Consider the following 19,179-nt stretch of genomic DNA (forward strand, 5'->3'; position numbering starts at 1 on the left):
GGTGCTGTGTTCTCATGCTGGTCACAAGCAGCAAAAGCAAAACAAAACAGGCAAGATTGGAACAGGTGTATCTTCAGTCAATGAACTACCTTCTCAATAAACTGAGCTTGTCTGCTTTTGCTAGTGGCCTTGCTCGTGACACCAGCAACGCTAGCATGCTGCTGTTGCCTTGCTAGTAGCTGGTCACACATAAAGACCAGCCCAACAAAACAAAAAAAAAAAAACATGCAGGTTTAAGAGGGTAGGTAGGCAGGCAATTAGCTCTGGCAGCTAGCTGGCTAACACCACAGTCACAGTCAAGGCCGCAATTAGCGTTGATACAGCCGACACAGTCAAGGTTAGTCGGACGAAATTCTCTTCTTACCGGACAAAGATAGATCTCCGTGTCACAGATGCCCGCCTCTCAGGCAGCTGTGGTGCTCCACCGTTGTGGGGCGAACATTAATTCTGTCTGGCCAGAGATGCAGCTCCATGTTGTGGTGCAAGTGATAAACGCGGTGGCGGGTGTACCCACAGGAGCAAAACCTTTTAGATTGAAATTCAATACATAACGAATTACAAACAGTTCAGTTTACAAAAAGCTTCTCGGAACGCATTGTGTTCAGGCACTACTAAAAAAAAAAAAAGCAAATCCGGCATGATTGTTACTTAACGCAAACTACTCCTCTGTTCATTCTCTCATAATTGAGCTATGGAGAAGCTAATCCTTGCCATATTTTCAGAGATTGATGTGGGCGTCGTGATGTCCACATAAATTTTGGTGTGGATTGAAAATGATTAGCGATGTACAGTACGTACAAAGATTTTGAATGGGCACATTTTTTCCTCAGCTGACTCCCAATAAGACACAGGAAGCCGGAGTGGGGTGGCGGTGCCATATTCCTCAGTGAAAAATAGTTGTTTTGAGAGCAGTGGTAGTTCTAGTTAAGCCTTCCTTCTTTTTTTCTCAGTTGAGTGTCAACAAAGCTCAAGTTCATGTGAATTGCCACAGCCTGTTCTCAAGATCTGTGAAGCCTGCACTTCATGGGAAAAATAGGGCTGGTGGTGTATTGAGATGACGGCACAGTGGTCTGAAGGTGTTGATCTGAAGGTGGGTGTGCACCGAGACCACCAGCCACAAGAAATATGTTTCAAAATGACAAGAACAAGACATTTTGTTCAAAAACTGATGATACACTCTGGTTGAAATCAGTTTTGGGCACCACCCAAAAAATTCTGCCTCATACAAAAGCTTTCATTACCATAGCAATGGCACGTTGTTGTTGCAAACTTAGCAATTTAGTGGCTAAAATAAGCTAAATTCATGACTCTGTATTACTTAAAAAAAAAGTGCGGAGCAAAAATTCAGGTACTTTTCGATGCTTTCTGAGAAACTCCCTCGAGAGCAGGACCAGTTCACCTCACTGCTTCCAAACTGAAAATATTATGCAGTGTCACCACTGGCTATTTCAACCAACACATCAAGGCGCCTTCAGTGCGATTTTGTGTTCTTCTGTAAAAATTCGGAATCTTGATGACCAACAAGGGTTTTTTTTCTTTCAAACTAAATAATACCAGAAAGGTTGAAGAAAGCAAATCCGAGCAACGCATTTGATCTTTCTTTCTAAAATCACCTCTTAATGTAAACTACAACTGACATTTGTCAAAAAGCAAATCAAATCAAATTTACAAAAAAAAGAGGCTATTTTGCATCTCTGTTATTAAACATATGACGAAAGAGGTCAACTTCAAAGCTGCCTTGAAACTGACTGACAGCCTACAAAACAACAATGTCTGATGTAATAACAAAATCTTGTGCCGCTTCCATAAAAAAGGTGAATGACTGAGAGATAAAAGTGGAACCACACCCTGGAAATTCCAGGTGTCCTTTGTTTGAACTCACAATGAAAGGTCTTTGACTGACCAGCCAGAACTGCTGTGTTTACCTGGTTGCCATGGCGACACACACAATAGCTCAAAGGCCCCCTCTCACCGCACCCATACGAACCTATTTTATCAAGTGGATGAAAGTAACTTCAACAACCGCCTATGCCGCGGGGATCACGAGCTCGTGCGTACACACACATGCGCACATGCAGGAAAACATTGGTCTCCACATACATTTGCAGATTTATGTTTATATAAAGGATTTGGTTTGCATCTCTCCAATAAAAGGCAATTCGATACGTGGGGTGCAAATACACGTGTGTGTGTGTGTGTGTGTGTGTGTGTGTGACAAAAGGCATTCCAACAAACACAAAAGTCAGACCCTAGTAAAACTGAGAGACTTTATTGTTGTTTAAATGTCATCTTATTTTTTTTCTCCCAGAGGCGAGATGACGACAGTTTCTCTGACCTATCACAAAAGCAGTGCAATAAATAGAAACAATGCTGTCTGTCAAGTGAATGTGCAACATTCCCACCTACAGACATTTGTGTAATAATAATAATAATATTAATTCAACATACGCACACTCATACAGATAAATAATGACACTAAATAAATTAAATGCCAAGAAATTATGGACCGTTTACATTGCATCTAATGAAGCATATGTGAGTCTTCAGCTTCGAGTCGTCTGTGAGGAAAGTGATGGTGGCTGCGGGGAGACAAAAGATTGGACAATATTAATTAATTTACGTTCATTGCATTTATGTGAATCATTAACCAAGTACAGTTTTGTTACAGTGGCTTACAATAATCAGAAATATACTTCGTTTTATTTCCGTGCCTTGTTTTTGATTAACTACTTCAATGTTACTCATCACCTTGGCACCCGAAAAGCTTTTTTTCTTTTTTTTTTCCTCACTTTATTTTTCGGCTCATGAGAGACCAACACCACCCTTGACAAGAAAAATCATGTACCACCAGCACACATGCGGGCTTGTTTTGGGGTTGTTTATCAGATGGAATTCGGAGGAATAACGCAAGCAGACGCGTACACATTTGTCATTTCCAGTGGGAAAAAAAACTGCTGTGAGTGAGTTTCAAACATGTTTCACAATTTACCTTTTCCCAACACTCTTTCTCTCTCTCTCTCTCACACCACAACATCACTGATGGGTTTCTGCAGCTTCTGCTGCTCCGACCAGCTGCCCAGGTAGGACGCCAGGACGTTTTTATGCGACCTGTAACTACAGAAGACGGCCTGACATTTATTTACGGTACTGTCATACAAATCACATCTTGACACACCATTTTTGACACAGCTTTTTTTCTGAGATAACAAATAACAGATTTACAGACATTTAAATAAGCAAAGGAAAGAAATAGATTTAAAAAAAACGTACACTGAAGTTGATTTTAAAAAATGCTTAAAAACTTAAATCAAAAGGTATGGGGAGGAGTGGGGAACATCGTTTATACCCAGGATTTAAAACCATTTGTACTTATTCAAATCACCTATTAAACTGTCAATTCATCAATGAATCGGATTTAAAAAAATAACTTTGAATGACCATTCTCATATTCAAATACAGACCATCGTTTCAAATATGACAATGCGGAAAATTTCGATTCAGATTCTAGTTTGGTTCGTAACATGTCAAAATAATTGGCAAAAATGTTGAAGAAATGTTTGCAAATGTTTTCTGTTGTTAATGTTAACAAAGATAACAAGTCAGCTTTGATGGATGACTCCTAAAATTTGAGAATATTGGCTGTTGAAAGGCTAAATTGTTGAATATTTGGACAATTTTTTAATTGAATGAGGCCTTGAAAAAATATATTGTTTTAAAATAAATTATCGATTAATTTGAGAATTGATTCATTTTCAATTCATCGGCTATTTTAGTCTGGTAGTCTGGTCTTGTTAACAAGAATCCCGAAAAACGACTGAAATATTTTTTCTTTTTTTTTTTTAATAAGGAAATCAGTTTCCTAATTTGGAATATCAACATTTTCATCAATCTATAACTGCCCAAATATTCAATATACAGTGAAATGCAGATTATGGATAGGGCCTATCGATTCAATTTGTACATGAAATTGATGTTACAAATCCGGATCCACTTTCGTTTTACGATCATCTTCACCTACTTTTGTGACGTGGCGCCCTTCTCGTGATGTTGTCATCATTCGTATCATACATTCCAATAAATTTAATGCCAATTGAGTCATAACTTCCAACGTGACGGACTTTGGCTCAGCTTTGAAGATATTTGGTTACATATTGATTAAAGGATTGCAGGTGAGCCGTCACGATCCTTCCTTGCGCCCCCGCCCGCATGGCATGGGTGCGCTAGGGTGTGTTGTGTGCTTTCTGATGTGTCGGCATATTTAGATGTCAACTCACAGGATGTGCTCCCTCATTTGGCTTGGTTGTTTGGGTGTTTTTAATCTGATGTCATCGACAGAGAATCAGTGCATGATTTTTCTGCTAGTCACCCGATGTCGCTTCGCTCTTTAGTGGGCACTAAGTGAAATGTCTGAATTTCATCACAGATTAGAGAATACGCTTCATCATTTGGCAATTTTTGCTCTTGTGAACTAAATATAGTTCAATATCCTTAAAATGTTCTGTAAAATGTAATGATAGAGGTGCAGCGATATAAATTAAGTACATATTGTTCAAGGGGGGGGGGGGAAATCACACTATAGCTTCTACTCAATGCCATTAGCAACCCCAAAAAAATCTGAAAGTGATATTGTTCTAATAAGATAAATACAGCACAAAATTTTGGCTGTTACAATTGTTTTTTTTTTTCAACTAAAAAGACATTTTCAGTTTCGCTCCGACAAAACCAGAACGCACCATTGGAGCAGCTGTAATGAAAATTGGATATTGACAAAGTGAAGATAGTACCCCCTATTAGGGATGCACTATAGTTTGTATTGGTTCCAATACTGCACGACTGCATGAAGCCTCAGCCCCCCCCCCCCCGAGGAGAGAATTTCATGTCTACAATTACTGCACAATTTAGCAACACACCTCCTGACTAAGACCGGAAAGCAATTTTAAAATCTGTGCATTGGCTCCCTGTGTGTTTTAGGATTGATTAAGGCTTTATAATTGATTTTTAAATGCTTTAATGGTGCAGGACCTTCATAACTTTCAGAACTCTGTTTTTTAAACTCACATGAAGCACTTTGAGCTTCTTTTTTTTTGGTATGAAAAGTGCTGTACTCACTGTGCGCAGGCCATGAGGATGACGGCAGTGCAGCTGATTATGGACAAAATGATGGCAGTAATGACCAAGGCCATCTGGACCCACTCGATGTCGACGGTGCGCTCGGACTGGGGCCCGGTCTTCCCCAATACTTGGATGCCGCAGCGCTCGCCGTGGTAGTCCTTCATGCAGCTGCAAAATGCAAAATTATTCAAGACAGGCGGCCCCCCCAAAAAATGTCAAGGAATGGGTTTAGGCCACAAAGGGTTTCCGGTGTAAAAACTGTGCCCAACATATCGTGCGAGTAACTTGTGGCGACCCCCTAACAGGAGAGAGTTAGCTTCTTCTTGCTCTTCTCGCCAAGGACATTCCCCTCTCTATAAAAAAGAACTTGTCTGTGGACTCACATGCAGACAGGCTCTTGCAGGCCCTCCATGCGCTGGCAATAGCCGTGGATGCAGTAGTCCAGGTGAGTGGAGGTGCAGGGGTCCTCGGTGGGCTCCACGGCGGAGGTGTGGCCTTGAGTGGAAAAATGATGCTCGGGGTTGAACGCCGTGGTGCTCTTGCTCTTCTGCTTGTTCTTCTTCTTGCCTTTGCCTTTCTTCTTCTTCCTGTCATCTCTCAGGAACTCACCTGGAAGACGTTAGGTAGGAAGCTATGGATGAACTCTGTGCATTTCCTGCATTGAACTCTGTACAAAAATGTCTTCTTCCTTTAAAACCGAAGCACTTCTCTTCACGGGAATGTAAAGAAACGTACTTGCTAGCTCCTCAAAGTCCACGTCCCCCTCAACATCGCCTTGGAGAACCCGGAGGCCCTCCCCTGAGGCCAAGCCTACAGTCACACTGCCAAGCTCACCAGACGACGATGCCTCAGATCCCTGAGCGGCCAGAACACTGAAAAGTACTGAAAACACCAGATAGGACACATAAGCCCGGGCACACCTATATACAAACATATACATACCGGTACATGTACATACCCAGATATACACATAGATACATAAACATGTACACAAATATAAATACACAAAAACACACATTTGTATATCTATCTACACTGTACTGTATATTAGATATATAGATATAGATAGGTAGATACATTTGAGGATGGTTCAATCTGCTTTTCCATAACAGATGATCCAGTAGTGCCTATCTAGAACTTGAACAGATTAATTGTTGAGAAACACACAATTTCTCATCACTTATTTATAGCTATTTCTCATGTGATAGTAAAAAACACGTGGTCTGCATAAGCCAAGTCGCCGTTCAATAGCGGTGCTGTCACACGTGCAAAAATTCCTTCCTCCTGCCAGACGAGTCGTCGCTTGTATCGACCTTTCTCATTTCTACCCTTCGGCTCGCTTTCCTCGTCCTTTGCGTCAACATGACCACGGAGTTGACTTACCGAGGCAGAGGTGGCAGGCGAGGATGAAGGTGTTCATATCCCAAGAGAAAGAGTGTGTGTGTCGGAAGGTCTGCTAGTCCGACAAGTGTGGGTGAAGGAGGCTGCGCTGTGCTCACTTAACCTGTGCTGAGATTGTATGCAGCCTTTATAGACACACGTCTGCCTTTGTGGCCCAAGGAGAAATAGGGCTGTCCGTGTGCGTGTGTGTGTGTGTGTGTGTGTGTGTGTGTGTGTAATGATTAACAACCCTGGGGCAACAGACACACTTTGCATCCCTAAACCACACAAAAAGGACACCATAGAGCAATAATGATTGTGAAATAGTGTATATTCCATTCATATATTCCGTCTGGGTTCTCCTGGTCATTAAAAAAAAAAAAATCTCACTAGCCACATTTTGTCCATCCCTCCTTAATTGTTATGACTTCCTCTTTCCTTATATGGTCACGTAAAAAAAATGTAGGTGTGCATTCGTCTGTGAATCACACGTGGTCATCCGGGAGTTGGCACTTGAGGTTTTTTTTTAAGTATAAATTTTCTTAGTTTTAAAATTTTGAATTGATGAATAATTTATTAGTTAACCCTGAATTATGATGGTAACCGTTCAACTTAACTACCACACTGGCTTGTTCATCAAGAATGAGGCACAGGTTTTATTCCTAAAAGCGTTTTAAGATTAAGATATCCTTTATTTGTCCCGCAATGGGGAAATTACAATAAGAATTTCATTTTATTGAAAGGAACGTCTATTCAAACATTTTCTGTACAATAATATGTTCTATCTGGACCGATAGTCGAAACACGGTATTCTGATTAATTTTGTGGAAAATGATTTAGGCTCAGTAGTAAAACCCACTTATCTTCATACATTTCCGGTGGCGGCCATTTTGCAACTTGCTGTCGACTGAAAATGACATCACAGTTGCTCAGGGCTCAGGTAACGACCACTTACGGCTCACCTGTTTTCTGAGTTTGGTCACATGACACTCACCAGCTGAGCCGTGATTTGTCGTTGGGTGTCAACTGTAATATTATGCACAAATTGAACATTAAGATCATGTAAAATAAATCCCGAAATGTGTTTCGAAACACATTATACATGTTTGAAGGCAATTGCTTGAAACATATCAGAACCACCCAGTACTCAATTGTGGAGATACAGCATTAGAGTGTTTTAACTAGTTTTCCTCATTTTATTCATCGTGGCTAAAGTGGTGCTTTGTGACACACTTCAGATGGACCCCCCCCCCCCCAAAAAAAATCATTTATTTTATAACAGATATATATTGACATTTTTAACTGTGTGTTTGTGTGTGTGTGTGTGTGTGTGTGCATTTGTATCGATGAACCGATGCCCCGTGTTAATATTCCTGTACAATTTCGGCAGGGCAGCGAGGGTGTGAGTGTTGTTGTTGTTGTGTCTGCCCATCCTCGCTGTCTCCTTGGAATCCCTGTGTGTGGAATGCTGGGAGTTCTCGGCATGTTTTGTTCTCTCACCCCAACTTGGGTTACGTGTCGTGGCGTTGGAAGAGCCCCTTAATATTAACGTGGGTGGAAAGTCTGACAAAAAGCCTGGAGGCAACCACCTCATCGCAGCCGCCCTCACACACACACACACACACACACAGACACACACACACACACACACACACACACACACACGCACGCACGCGCATACTGCATCTTTAGACAAAATATAAAAATAGCTTCATCCGTCAGGACAAAGTGTACCAATGAAACTGCAGCTTCTGTGTAATTAGAAATGAGTCCAGACACACTCATTACATGCACTTAAGTGTTCTTTCAGTGTCTGTGTACAGAAATATTCCACAACCCTGCAATATTACCATAGAATATTAATCTTGTAATGATGTTGATGGTGTAGTGGTACACTCGCCGGACTTGTGTGTGGGCAGCGTGGGACCGGGTCCCACTTAGTGCCGATGTGGGCGTGAATGGTCGTTTGTCTCTATATGTGCCCTGTGACTGACTGACGACCAGTTCAGGGTGGAGTCTGCCTTTTGCACAAAGTCAGCTTGAATAGGTTCCAACCACTCCCTGTGAACCCTCTTCAGGATAAGCAGTGTTGAAAATGGATGGACGAATTATTGTTGTCAGATTACAAAATAAATAAAAAAATTAATAAATACAAAATAATAAAATAAAAAATACCTTGTTGTGTCTTGTAAATATTACATTTTATTTGCTGAAAAAAGATGGCATTCTATCAACATGACGACATTTTTCTCAAAAATAAGCAACCTTTTTTTTTCTATGGCATTTACAACTATATGTGGTAGTAATGTGTCAATGGCTTTAGTTTTAGTTTTGAGTCCTTGGGGGAAAAAAAAGTCCACATCCAAAATACTTGGAATTCTCTGTGAATGTCAACACTTGGGTCATAGGTTCCATCCATTCATCCATGTTCTGATCCGCTTTATCCTCACAAGCGTCGGGGGCATGCTGGAGCCTATCCCAGCTGTCTTTGGGCAGTTGGGACACCCTGAACTGGTTGCCAAACAATCGCAGGGCACACAGAGACGAACAACCATCCGCGCTCACACTCACACCAAGGGACAAATTTTGAGTGTCCATTCAGCCCGTCATGCATGTTTTTGGAATGTGGGAGGAAACCGGAGTACACGGAGAAAACCCACGCAAGCACGGGGAGAACATACAAACTCCATACGGGAAGGCCGGAGTTGAAATCGAACCCGGTACCTCAGCACTGTGAGGTCGACTAACCACTGAACCACCGGGCCACCCTAGTCACATGTTCAAACTTTTAAATCCATCCACTGCACTGGTGTATAAAGGCACAAACATTGACCCAAAACTTCTGGTCCAAATTGTAAGCTGTCAACCTGTCAGGACAGTAGCTTCATCCAAAACGTGCATCTGCTGCACGTGTACAGTTTTTATTTATTTTTTAAAAATTGTGTCAGAGCACATGCAAAGATGAGGATTAGTGCAAAGCTTCCACTGACTGACCCAGTGACTCGGAACAATGCCATCATAACCACAACGTCCACGGACCTCCGATGCCGCAAATGTCTCGTTAATGTTTACGTGTGATTATCGGTGCGATTAGCATAGAGAGTACACTGACAGGACCTATTCGGTCATTAGAAACAGCTCACTGAGTCTGTTTTAGGAACTAATAAGGGGCTGTGGAGTATAAATGGTGCTTATATATTAACCCGACACACGAGCGTCACGAGGCATCGTTTTTTTTTTTTTGCATTATACAACGGTGCAATTCCTTTCGCAGCCACGTTCGTAACAAAACATTTGACTTGCAAATAATCTTTCCTAGTTGGAGTGAAGATGATGATTGTAAACGAAAATCCAACAAGTCAAGTCAGGTCAAGTCAACAGTATTTATAGAGCACTTTCAAACAGCCATCGCTGCATACAACGTGCTGTACATGGAGCGATTTAACATGCACAATAAACAGTAAGACGAATCGGTAATAAAGGTGGTAGAAAGCACCAAGCAGTAAAATCAAGAACAAATCTAAGTCATGCTGAGTCGAACGCCAAAGAATACAAGTGAGTTTTGAGGAGGGCTTTAAAGATGGGCAGACAGCTGTTTAGGAATTGTAGTTTACTTTATTACACAATACCTGTGAGTTGAATTCAACAAATGCACCATATATTTAAAAAAAAAAACGAAATTTAATAATAAGACAAATGGGTAAACATTTTTGAAAAAAAATGTTTAAATCTCATACAAACAACTCCAGTCGAACAAAAATCTAATTAAAATTAAAAACGATTGAAAACCCTGATTGAAAAGAATGCAAAAGTGAGATCGCCAACTGGTTAATCTAATTTATTATTATTTTTATACATCTGCTCCCTTATGTGATCAGGCTGGTTGAAGCTTCAGAGTCGCTATCATGCAGAAACATCCACACCCGAAGCAAGTGTGACACTCACTGCTACACAACTGCTTTAAACTGGCATGTATTCTTTATCCTCAGCAAAAAATAAAAGATAAATATCATTGCAGCTAACTAGACCATTTTCTTTGTGCACATCCATATCAATGTATTCTAAGGTGCACACACCAGAATGAGCCTCACAATGAATTCATGAAATTATAATGCACAAATTGTGTAATTCCTAACAATCGCTTTAATTATCATATTCCTTTTTGATATTCTTATAAACTACACCAAATTGCAATTTTTTTTCAAAATTAAAACAAGCTGCAAAGATTGCTGTTGGTGTTTTAAGTGGGGGCAGGAATGGATTAGTGGCCTAGCCATTCATTTCAATGATTAAAGATGATTTGCAATATATGTGTTCTGGGTTACATAAGTGCTTACTAAACAAATTAAAATTGTACGCCAAGACATTGCTGTAATTCTTGAGGTATTTTGACCAAAGCTGGGAATAAATTATAAGACGCTGTACGTCCCCTTTACGTCAAACTGGACGTCTCACTGTAAGAGAGTGCACCTAAGTGTGGTGAAAAGTAAAAGTAAAATACATGACAATTATAAAATAAATCAGTGTAAGATGTTCTGTTTTATTGGTTTGTGGCAGAACTTTCAATATACACATAAAGTCTTTATAATAATAAATTATCAACATCCTTTCTAAGTAAACACATTGTGATTTTTTTAAGGGGTCAGAAAATGAAGAATATGATAAATAAATACAAGCTCGCACCATGCCAAAAGCTAAAATGCAAGATTTCAATTAAAAACAAACACCTTTTTAAAAAAAGTTCACGTTTCATGTTCGGTTCATGTTGTCATGTCCAGCATGGAAACGCTATGCTGTCTGCACTCCTTTATAGCCATGCCGCTTCTGTTTGGGATTGCATTTATTTTTCTTGTACCTGCAATACAAACACACATCAAGGATTGAAAATAACGTGTTTTGCCCAGCAACATTTGACTGAAAAACAATACGATCACCAATTTGGAAATTTAAGTCAACAGATTCCTCGCTACAATTCAATAGAAAGGGTTGGATTTTTCTCAGTCAATCAGGCCACGATACTAACGGCATTTATTTGGAAATGTAGTTTCTCCATAAGGATTTCAAAGATGTGCTTGTGTGTTAGTTTAGCAGCAAAATTGCCCAATAATTTTTAACTAAGTGTTCCCAAATCAATAAATAAATATGCTTGTAAACATTTGTTTTTCAACGTCTTTGAAAAACACTCAAATATGACACTATGCTGTTAGGCCAATGATATTTTCAAATGTTGTTTCCCCAACGACATTAAAAAATACAAGCAAATAAACTAAACAAAATGTATTATATTTGTACCAAATAATAATAATAAATTATTTATTACAATTTGGAATGAATAAAATTTTACTCATAATAATACAGATTTTTTAAAAATGTGTCATGTATACTACGTAATCGGAGACAATTTGAACAAAGAAGAACCGACTCGTATTCTGGAAATGGATCATTATGAAGACTCCAGCTATTCCGGAGCGCACTAACAAGAATGCATGATTATCCGAGTGAGTATACTACCCACTTGCAGCAACAGAAGAGAGCTCCAGCCAGGCCCATGATGAGCAAAGTCACACAGAAGATGATGAAGACGAGCTGCACCTCTCCTACTGGCTTGAAGACCAGCTCTAGGTTACTACAGCGGGGGCCGTAGAAACCGCTGTGACACCTGCCGAGTGCATTCATGTCATACACAATTGATCATAAGAAAAAAAAGAAATGCCAGCCAAGCGCAAGACACACATTCCCGCTCATAATCACACTTAAAGACAATTTAGAGTGTTCCATTAACCTGCCATGCATGTTTTTGGAATGTGGGAGGATACCAGAGTACCCGGAGAAAAACCCACGCAGGCACAGGGAGAACATCCAAATTCGAACCATGCACCTCTACACTGTGATATACAGTAGATATATATACATATATATGTACACACTTACTTGCAATGGTGCTCCTTGACATCCACCAGTAGCATGCACTGACCTCCGTTCATGCAGTAGTTTGCATAAGAGGAGTCACAATTCTGGGTGAAGCGTTTCACCACATGGGAGCGCTCTTCTCCATGGCCTGAGGTGGAAGAAGCAGCATAGAGAATACTGTCCTTAATACTCGAAATGTACTGTATGTCTCGGAAAAGCCCCCCCAAAAAATGCTGAACTTTATTTGAGGTTAATTAGAGGCACATACAGGCATGTCTTCTCTTTAAAAGTTTTAAGTCACATTGATTTTGAGAAAGGTTTTGAAATGATTTTAATCCAATTTCTGAGCTCACAAAAATGTGTCGTTTATCCATCTATTTATCCATCAAGCCTGTGTACCTGCAGACATGGAGGAGTCAGCGTGAGTCGCGTGAAGTGTCGATGACATGCTCTTTGTCAGGGCAAAAGGCCACAACAGCATGACACCTGTTGAACACAAAACAACAGCGATCCTTTCATATTACACGTTATGTAACATTGTGGAGTGTATCAAAAAAAACAGATTTGCCACATGTCTCCACTGGCCACATTCCTGAGTGATAAAGCAGTTTTCAAATTTACGTGACGAGACACAATTGATTGTTTGATGAGTGTTCCTCTCGCTGTAATAAATGAGCTGGATGCGGTGACGAAGAATGTTTGCGGAGTTTTCTTTTCATTCAAATGACTAATATTAAAAATTTTCTTATGTGATTATCAAATTAGTCACAACTTAAAGGTACTTATTAATTTTAAAAAATGAAGATGATGAATCCTGGTTTTCGAAATTGGAAGGTGCTTGAGAAATCAATAGCTGTCAGGAAATGACACACACATCAAAATCGACGGGGTGCAAGTGTGAACACTGTTTGACAGCTACGAAAGAAAATGTCATCACCGCACAGTTCCATTGCGTTTTTGTAGATTATTTTGCCACATGATAGTAGGGGTGTTAAGAGATGGATTAGGTCACTTAATTAAGAGTCCACTGAAGACCCACGACCACAATCCAGTATAGGCCACTGCACTGCTAGTGCTCAACATAACTATTACTGCTACCACTGATACTACTACAGTTGATATTATGACTATTAATACCACTACCACTTACACCACTTTGAGTATGAGTACTAACTGCAGTATTTGTAGGAGTTCCTTCTATTGGTAGTCAATCCAGTAACAATGTACATGTTTTAGTTTGCAAGTTAATGACAGTAAATGGTTTTCAGGTCAAACTGTATTAAAAAGAACAATTCATTAAAATATAGTAAAGTACTCAAATATGAAAAAATAAGAAAAAAAATCAACGATTTCCCCTGAGGACTCCTCCTTCTTTTTTTTTCCTGATCCACATATCCTGTTGCCTTCTTTTCATGTTTTTACTTGTTTGACAACAAAGCTGGAGACTCATTTGTGCAACCAGAAGATATTAGCCAACGCCAGAAAAAGCAGATCATTCTGGTTTTAATTGTCTGCTGTGAAAAGCGGGCTCATATGACGACTCCACTTTCACCCTCCCCCACCCCTTATGATTAGGAAGGTGTTTAAATCTAGCCAGAGGGATGAGGGGGGGGGGGGTGTCACATACTTAATCAGTTCCGTTGCTGACACACGGGTTCTTCTCTGTGACAATCAGACCAATTGAAATTGTACTTCAGAGTTCCACCACCATTGCCTCAGACTTTTGTGATGACTCCTCACTTACGATAGGCTATCGTTTGGTTTAAAGTCTACTTCTTTTGTTCATCTTGTCCTTTTAATAATTCGTGGATGCACCTGCCCAACTCCTTAAAGTCCCCAATCAAGTGAAAATACTGTAAATAATTCAACATGACAAAAATGTTAACAACCCTTTGGAATTTGGATGAATATAACATAAACGCTGCAAGTGTGAAACCACACATGACCGAGCAATGTATGCTAATATGGGATTCCTCTTTCTGCCAACTAACTGGACAATGGAGTTTATCCGGCATCACTTGTTTAGAATACAGTACCATTTGGCTGTCAGGGGGTGTAAAAAGGCAGACCTCATCCACAGTGATTGCTCACATCACAGTGGCATCCGGAAGTACAAAAGAAGTGATCAAACAAGTAGTAGTGTCCAGTTTGTTGGAGAGGCAGATTATTTTGGAGCATTATGAGCATAAAGAGAAAACTGGTGCAAAACAAAAAGTGACATTGAGTTTTGTGGAGTGTAAGACTGATGCGGATGAAAGGTTACACATTAAAAGCAATTAAAAGCAGTTCTAGTGCTGGAATGATGATAAGAGAGTATAAAGTAAGGATCTGGTACTTTAAAGAGCAATTGAAGGGGGTTCAACTTGTTTTATCCCTGGTTTCCATTCACTTGCCTATAAATGAGGGTAGCGTAATAAAGAATGAGAAACATTTTGAAGGACCAAGTGTTGCCTGCCACGTTTTATCAGTTCAGCCGCGATGTGCTGCTTGGTTTACTTTTATAACAAAGACGAATTGCTTCTTGCCTCGCGAGGATAAGCAGTTCAGATAATGGATGGAAGAAAAATTAAACTTATTTTGGTTGTTCAATTAAAAAGTGTTACATTCATTAACCACTGAATGATATATTCCCTACCACATATAAACGCGAATTTATTGTTTTCAGATATGAATCAACACTGCGTTAAAACATGAAATGACCGGCAAGATGTACGACATCAAAATATTTGGAAAGTTTCTATACGCTTTGTTCAAATGTTACTTTTTGCAGTCTCATTAAGATATGCGCGATTTAGCATCACATTTAAAGCAATCGAATCTGGCAAAACGTCTCCCGAAAGCATGTAAAAGAAATTCTAACTTACCGAAAGTTGAGAGGAGAGCTGACACTCTTGCCATTTGGGAAGGTAACGTGCGTGCTTTCAGTTCTGGTAGAATGTGCAAAAATGCCTTTGTCGTGTTTTCAATGTTGTTGCGTGTTGTGGTGTGGTGGGTGTCGCTAACCAACTAATTTAACGGTGAGATGAGGTGGGTGAGTGGGTGCGGTCGAAAATCCGACTGTCATTGATTTGGAGATAAGAAAGGAAAACATCCTACAGCCAGAGACGGGCCCTGAAAGCATCATCACTGTCGTCATCAACATTAATTATTCATTGTGATTCATTCAAGTAATTGGCGGTTAAATCAAGTCCCACACAACAGCTGCACATCCCACGGATCCTCACGCTATATTATCGTCTTTATGTTACAAGAGAAAAAAAAAATGCTCACCTTTGTGTGTCCATGTCAGAGAGATTATACCAAGAATGATAAACTACGAGATAATAACCCTTTACTGTTCATCTTCCATACACACTTTGTATGTTTAGTGTCAGTTTTGACCCGAAGAACAGATTTTCTCAAAATTTAATAATAACTTCGCTGACATTAATGAATGGATCATTCCTGAATCGGTTTTATCGGGCAAATGAAAAGTGCAATTTTGTAATATCTCAATATCGTGGAAAATATTCATTTCAGTGGTTCAATTAAAAAAAGTTAAAGTAATAGAGAGTAGAATCAGGAATCAGTACACAGAGTGAAATATTTCATATATAGAGGCTGTGCCCCTTAAAATGAATAAAGGGCACACTAAAATAATACATCCTAGTTAAACATCTTATCTCTATCACTAATCACTAAGCGAAATGAGTTGAAAGCAATATACTGTAATACAAAACGAATCACTGTAAAACTAAAAACAAATAATAATCCCAGAGAGGTCTGGTTTTTAAATCCTAGTCAAAATTAAAGTGGAAACTCAGAATACAGGCTGATCCGACTGGAGTGGAAAATTCTCAGGACAAGGCAAAATGAGGCTCAGTTAGTTTGTGTGACCTCCGTGTGCCCGCATGACCTCCCTTCAATGCCTGGACATGCATCTGATGAAATGGAGAATTGTCTTCTGATGGATTCCCTGTCGGACCTGGATTAAACCATCATTCATCTCCTGGACAGTCTGTGGCACAAATGGTATTGATGTATGGAACGAGACATATGTCCCAGATATGCTCAATCGGATTCAGGTTTGGGGAAAGATCAGGTCAGTGCAGGGCAACAACTCGTTCATTATGCAGGAACTGAGTTTGTTTTGGGCCCCTAAATGACTATGTTTGACGATTACTGCTAACGGCAACCCAGATATTCACCATCAAGAAAATTTGAATATACTGCGAAAAACAATCAAGAATCATTGTTAATATAGAGATTAAATAAGAATATCCTTCTGAAAAGTTTTTTTTCCTGTTGAATGAGACTAGATGAGATTCACTTTTATAATTATAAAACTGAAATAAATGTAGGCGGCCCAGTAGTCCAGTGGTTAGCATGTCGACTTCACCGTGCAGAGGTACCGGGTCCGATTCCAGTTCCGGCCTCCCTGTGTGGAGTTTGCATGTTCTCCCCGGGCCTGCGTGGGTTTTCTCCGGGTGCTCCGGTTTCCTCCCACATTCCAAAAACATGCGTGGCAGGCTGATTGGACGCTCTAAATTGTCCCTAGGTGTGAGTGTGAGCGCGGATGGTTGTTCGTCTCTGTGTGCCCTGCGATTGGCTGGCAACTGATTCAGGGTTTCCCCCGCCTAGTGCCGGAAGACGGCTGGGATAGGCTCTGGCGACCCTAGTGAGGATCAAGCTGTTCGGAAAATGGATGGATGGATGGATGAAATAAATGTTCAGAATATATTCACATTTATTGAGATACAGCTGTATAAAAAATACATTCTATTCAAGTTCTTTGGTGAGTGCCATTTTTTAATATTAAAATAAAATAATGCAAAAATCGATTCAGTGTTACTAAAGGTGGGCGGGGATGCGGATTTGGGGGAAAAAAAAGATACAATTAAAAAGTCATTCATTTATTAGAAAAAATAAATACACTGAACATAAAATAAGTTATAACAATAAATACTCACATTTTCATGTACAATTATAATTGCACAGTGTTTCATTACTCTTGTCTGTTTTGTGATTGGTAGAAAACATTACTTTACTCGCTTTGTTCAAATGAAAAGAAATGTTTGTTTCTATGTCTGTTATGAATGCTAAAATGCAGCAGCGATGAAGACGGTCGATGAACATATCGGGGGGATGTCACACTGTAACCTCAGATGGTGCAGATTCCATTTGTTTTTCAGATTTTGTGCACCTGAAAGCAAACAAGTACTATGTTTCAAAAATAGGTCATGAACAAAGGCATTAAACCACAGAGGAGCTGTTCAAAAAAGGCCAACAATTGCTCATACTAAACAATAATAAACATTTGTTGGAATCATCTGTCTCACTTGAAGACGGTGGATGTACTAACCACTCTCCACGTACAAATCAGACAATCGATAAGGCGCCAAATGATACATGATTCATCCACGTCACAAAGCTACTCACCTCGTGCGGACGACGCAATAAGTGATGAAGAGCAGAATGAAGATGAGAAGGGCCGCGCCGCAGCTGAGCGAGATGAGGTGCTCCACAGCAATGTGACTTTGAGAGAACATGGTGTCCACTTCGCTGTCATAGTGGCAGCGATTTCCGCTGAAGCCAGATGTGCAGCTGCAAAGAGGAAAATGGGTAAGCGTGTTCCGAAACGAAGGCGAGCTCGTCGGACGTGTCGGTTCAAGTGTGTGTTTGCGAGCTCACATGCAAAAGGGTTTGGTGGTATCTTGGGGGTAGATGCATGTGCCGCCGTTTAGACAGAAGTGCTGGTTTTGGCTTCCACACGGCCTGTGGGAACTCAAAAGTAGAGGATCCTCTGTACTGCCTGCACAGAGCAAATATTGTTATCCACCATACACGTGTGTATTACCGCGTATAAATGACAGCACAATTTGGGGGAAGGATGGATGGATGGAACAATTTTTTTTATCCTATTTAATTTTTTTCCCCTATTTCTGTTCTATCAGTTCTAATTCATAAATACGTACTGGCGTTTAAATACATTCAGAGGGGTACCCATCATCACACTACTGAGATACAAGAGTTGCAATAAAAAAATGCTCCGTTTTGATCTATTTTTGTCAGAGTAGCTTTTCATTGAACGTGGTTTTTCATTGTTGGAATCTGTTTTCGCCCCATAAGTCACAATGTTCAAACCTCAGTATGAGGCGGACGTCAGCTTTATCTGACCCTCTCGGATGTTTAGCAATGCTTATTATTGTAGCTCTCTATGAAATCAAATTGAACGTCGAAAAAGTGATTGTTACTTGTGGTTTGTGCCAAATGTCCCGACGCTGCCAGGAGAAGAAGGATGGCTGAAAGGACGCCTGGGGAGGAAAAAAAGAGCAACTGTTAGAATTGCATCTTTAAACCATAACGGCAAAGATGCAGTAGTTTAGCTTTCATATCAGACAAAGTGACAAACGAAGAACTCACCCTCTTTGAGGCTCCGCATTAACATTTCGTCTCGCTCTTAAAATCGTTGCTTCGATGCAGTGCCACTGAACATCCTCTGAAATTTATATAGCTCGAGCTCCCAACCACGGGGAGTTTTTTCCCCCATCACAGCTTATTAATGAGGAAAAAATGCTTCCAAAGAACTGAGACAGCTTCCTCAACCCCCACCACTCCAAAAAAAAGGAGAAAAAAAAGAAAAAACTTACCTGTACATCACATTTCTTTTATTCCCACGTATTTTGCATGCACAGACAGGTCCAGATGAGGTGGTGAGCGTGAGGAGAGTTGTAGTGGGGGCGGAATCACCCGGAGGCTCGTTTCAACGCGGCGTGCACTTTATGACCACTCTTGGCA

The 19,179-nt window shown here is 40.2% G+C and overlaps 3 protein-coding genes and 1 long non-coding RNA gene across 4 annotated transcripts; 1 reads left to right on the forward strand and 3 right to left on the reverse strand.

Moving 5' to 3' along the window:
- Nucleotides 1-2,253: 2,253 nt before the first annotated feature.
- areg (amphiregulin) lies at nt 2,254-6,792 on the reverse strand. Its single transcript, XM_052067291.1, has 6 exons — nt 6,496-6,792; nt 5,848-5,994; nt 5,496-5,721; nt 5,110-5,280; nt 2,990-3,114; nt 2,254-2,579 (listed from the first exon to the last, which is right to left on the reverse strand). The coding sequence occupies exons 1-5, from the start codon at nt 6,530-6,532 to the stop codon at nt 3,021-3,023; spliced, it is 675 nt and encodes a 224-aa protein (XP_051923251.1). The 5' UTR covers nt 6,533-6,792; the 3' UTR covers nt 2,254-2,579; nt 2,990-3,020.
- On the forward strand, nt 3,009-5,461 carry LOC127601751 (uncharacterized). The gene is made up of 2 exons (XR_007962628.1): nt 3,009-3,144; nt 5,119-5,461. It is a non-coding gene; the product is annotated as an uncharacterized LOC127601751 (long non-coding RNA).
- A 4,220-nt stretch (nt 6,793-11,012) lies between the features above and the next one.
- Nucleotides 11,013-15,464, reverse strand: LOC127601734 (proepiregulin-like). The gene is made up of 5 exons (XM_052067312.1): nt 15,267-15,464; nt 12,802-12,888; nt 12,424-12,550; nt 12,008-12,151; nt 11,013-11,347 (listed from the first exon to the last, which is right to left on the reverse strand). Exons 1-5 carry the CDS (start codon nt 15,298-15,300, stop codon nt 11,281-11,283), a joined length of 459 nt encoding a protein of 152 aa, XP_051923272.1. The 5' UTR covers nt 15,301-15,464; the 3' UTR covers nt 11,013-11,280.
- Nucleotides 15,465-17,278: 1,814 nt separating this feature from the next.
- Nucleotides 17,279-18,975, reverse strand: epgn (epithelial mitogen homolog (mouse)). Its single transcript, XM_052067313.1, has 5 exons — nt 18,805-18,975; nt 18,636-18,695; nt 18,073-18,193; nt 17,821-17,985; nt 17,279-17,584 (listed from the first exon to the last, which is right to left on the reverse strand). The coding sequence occupies exons 1-5, from the start codon at nt 18,827-18,829 to the stop codon at nt 17,530-17,532; spliced, it is 426 nt and encodes a 141-aa protein (XP_051923273.1). The 5' UTR covers nt 18,830-18,975; the 3' UTR covers nt 17,279-17,529.
- Nucleotides 18,976-19,179: the final 204 nt, after the last annotated feature.

This window comes from Hippocampus zosterae, chromosome 6 (genome assembly GCF_025434085.1).
Source record: "Hippocampus zosterae strain Florida chromosome 6, ASM2543408v3, whole genome shotgun sequence".
Taxonomy (NCBI): domain Eukaryota; kingdom Metazoa; phylum Chordata; class Actinopteri; order Syngnathiformes; family Syngnathidae; genus Hippocampus; species Hippocampus zosterae.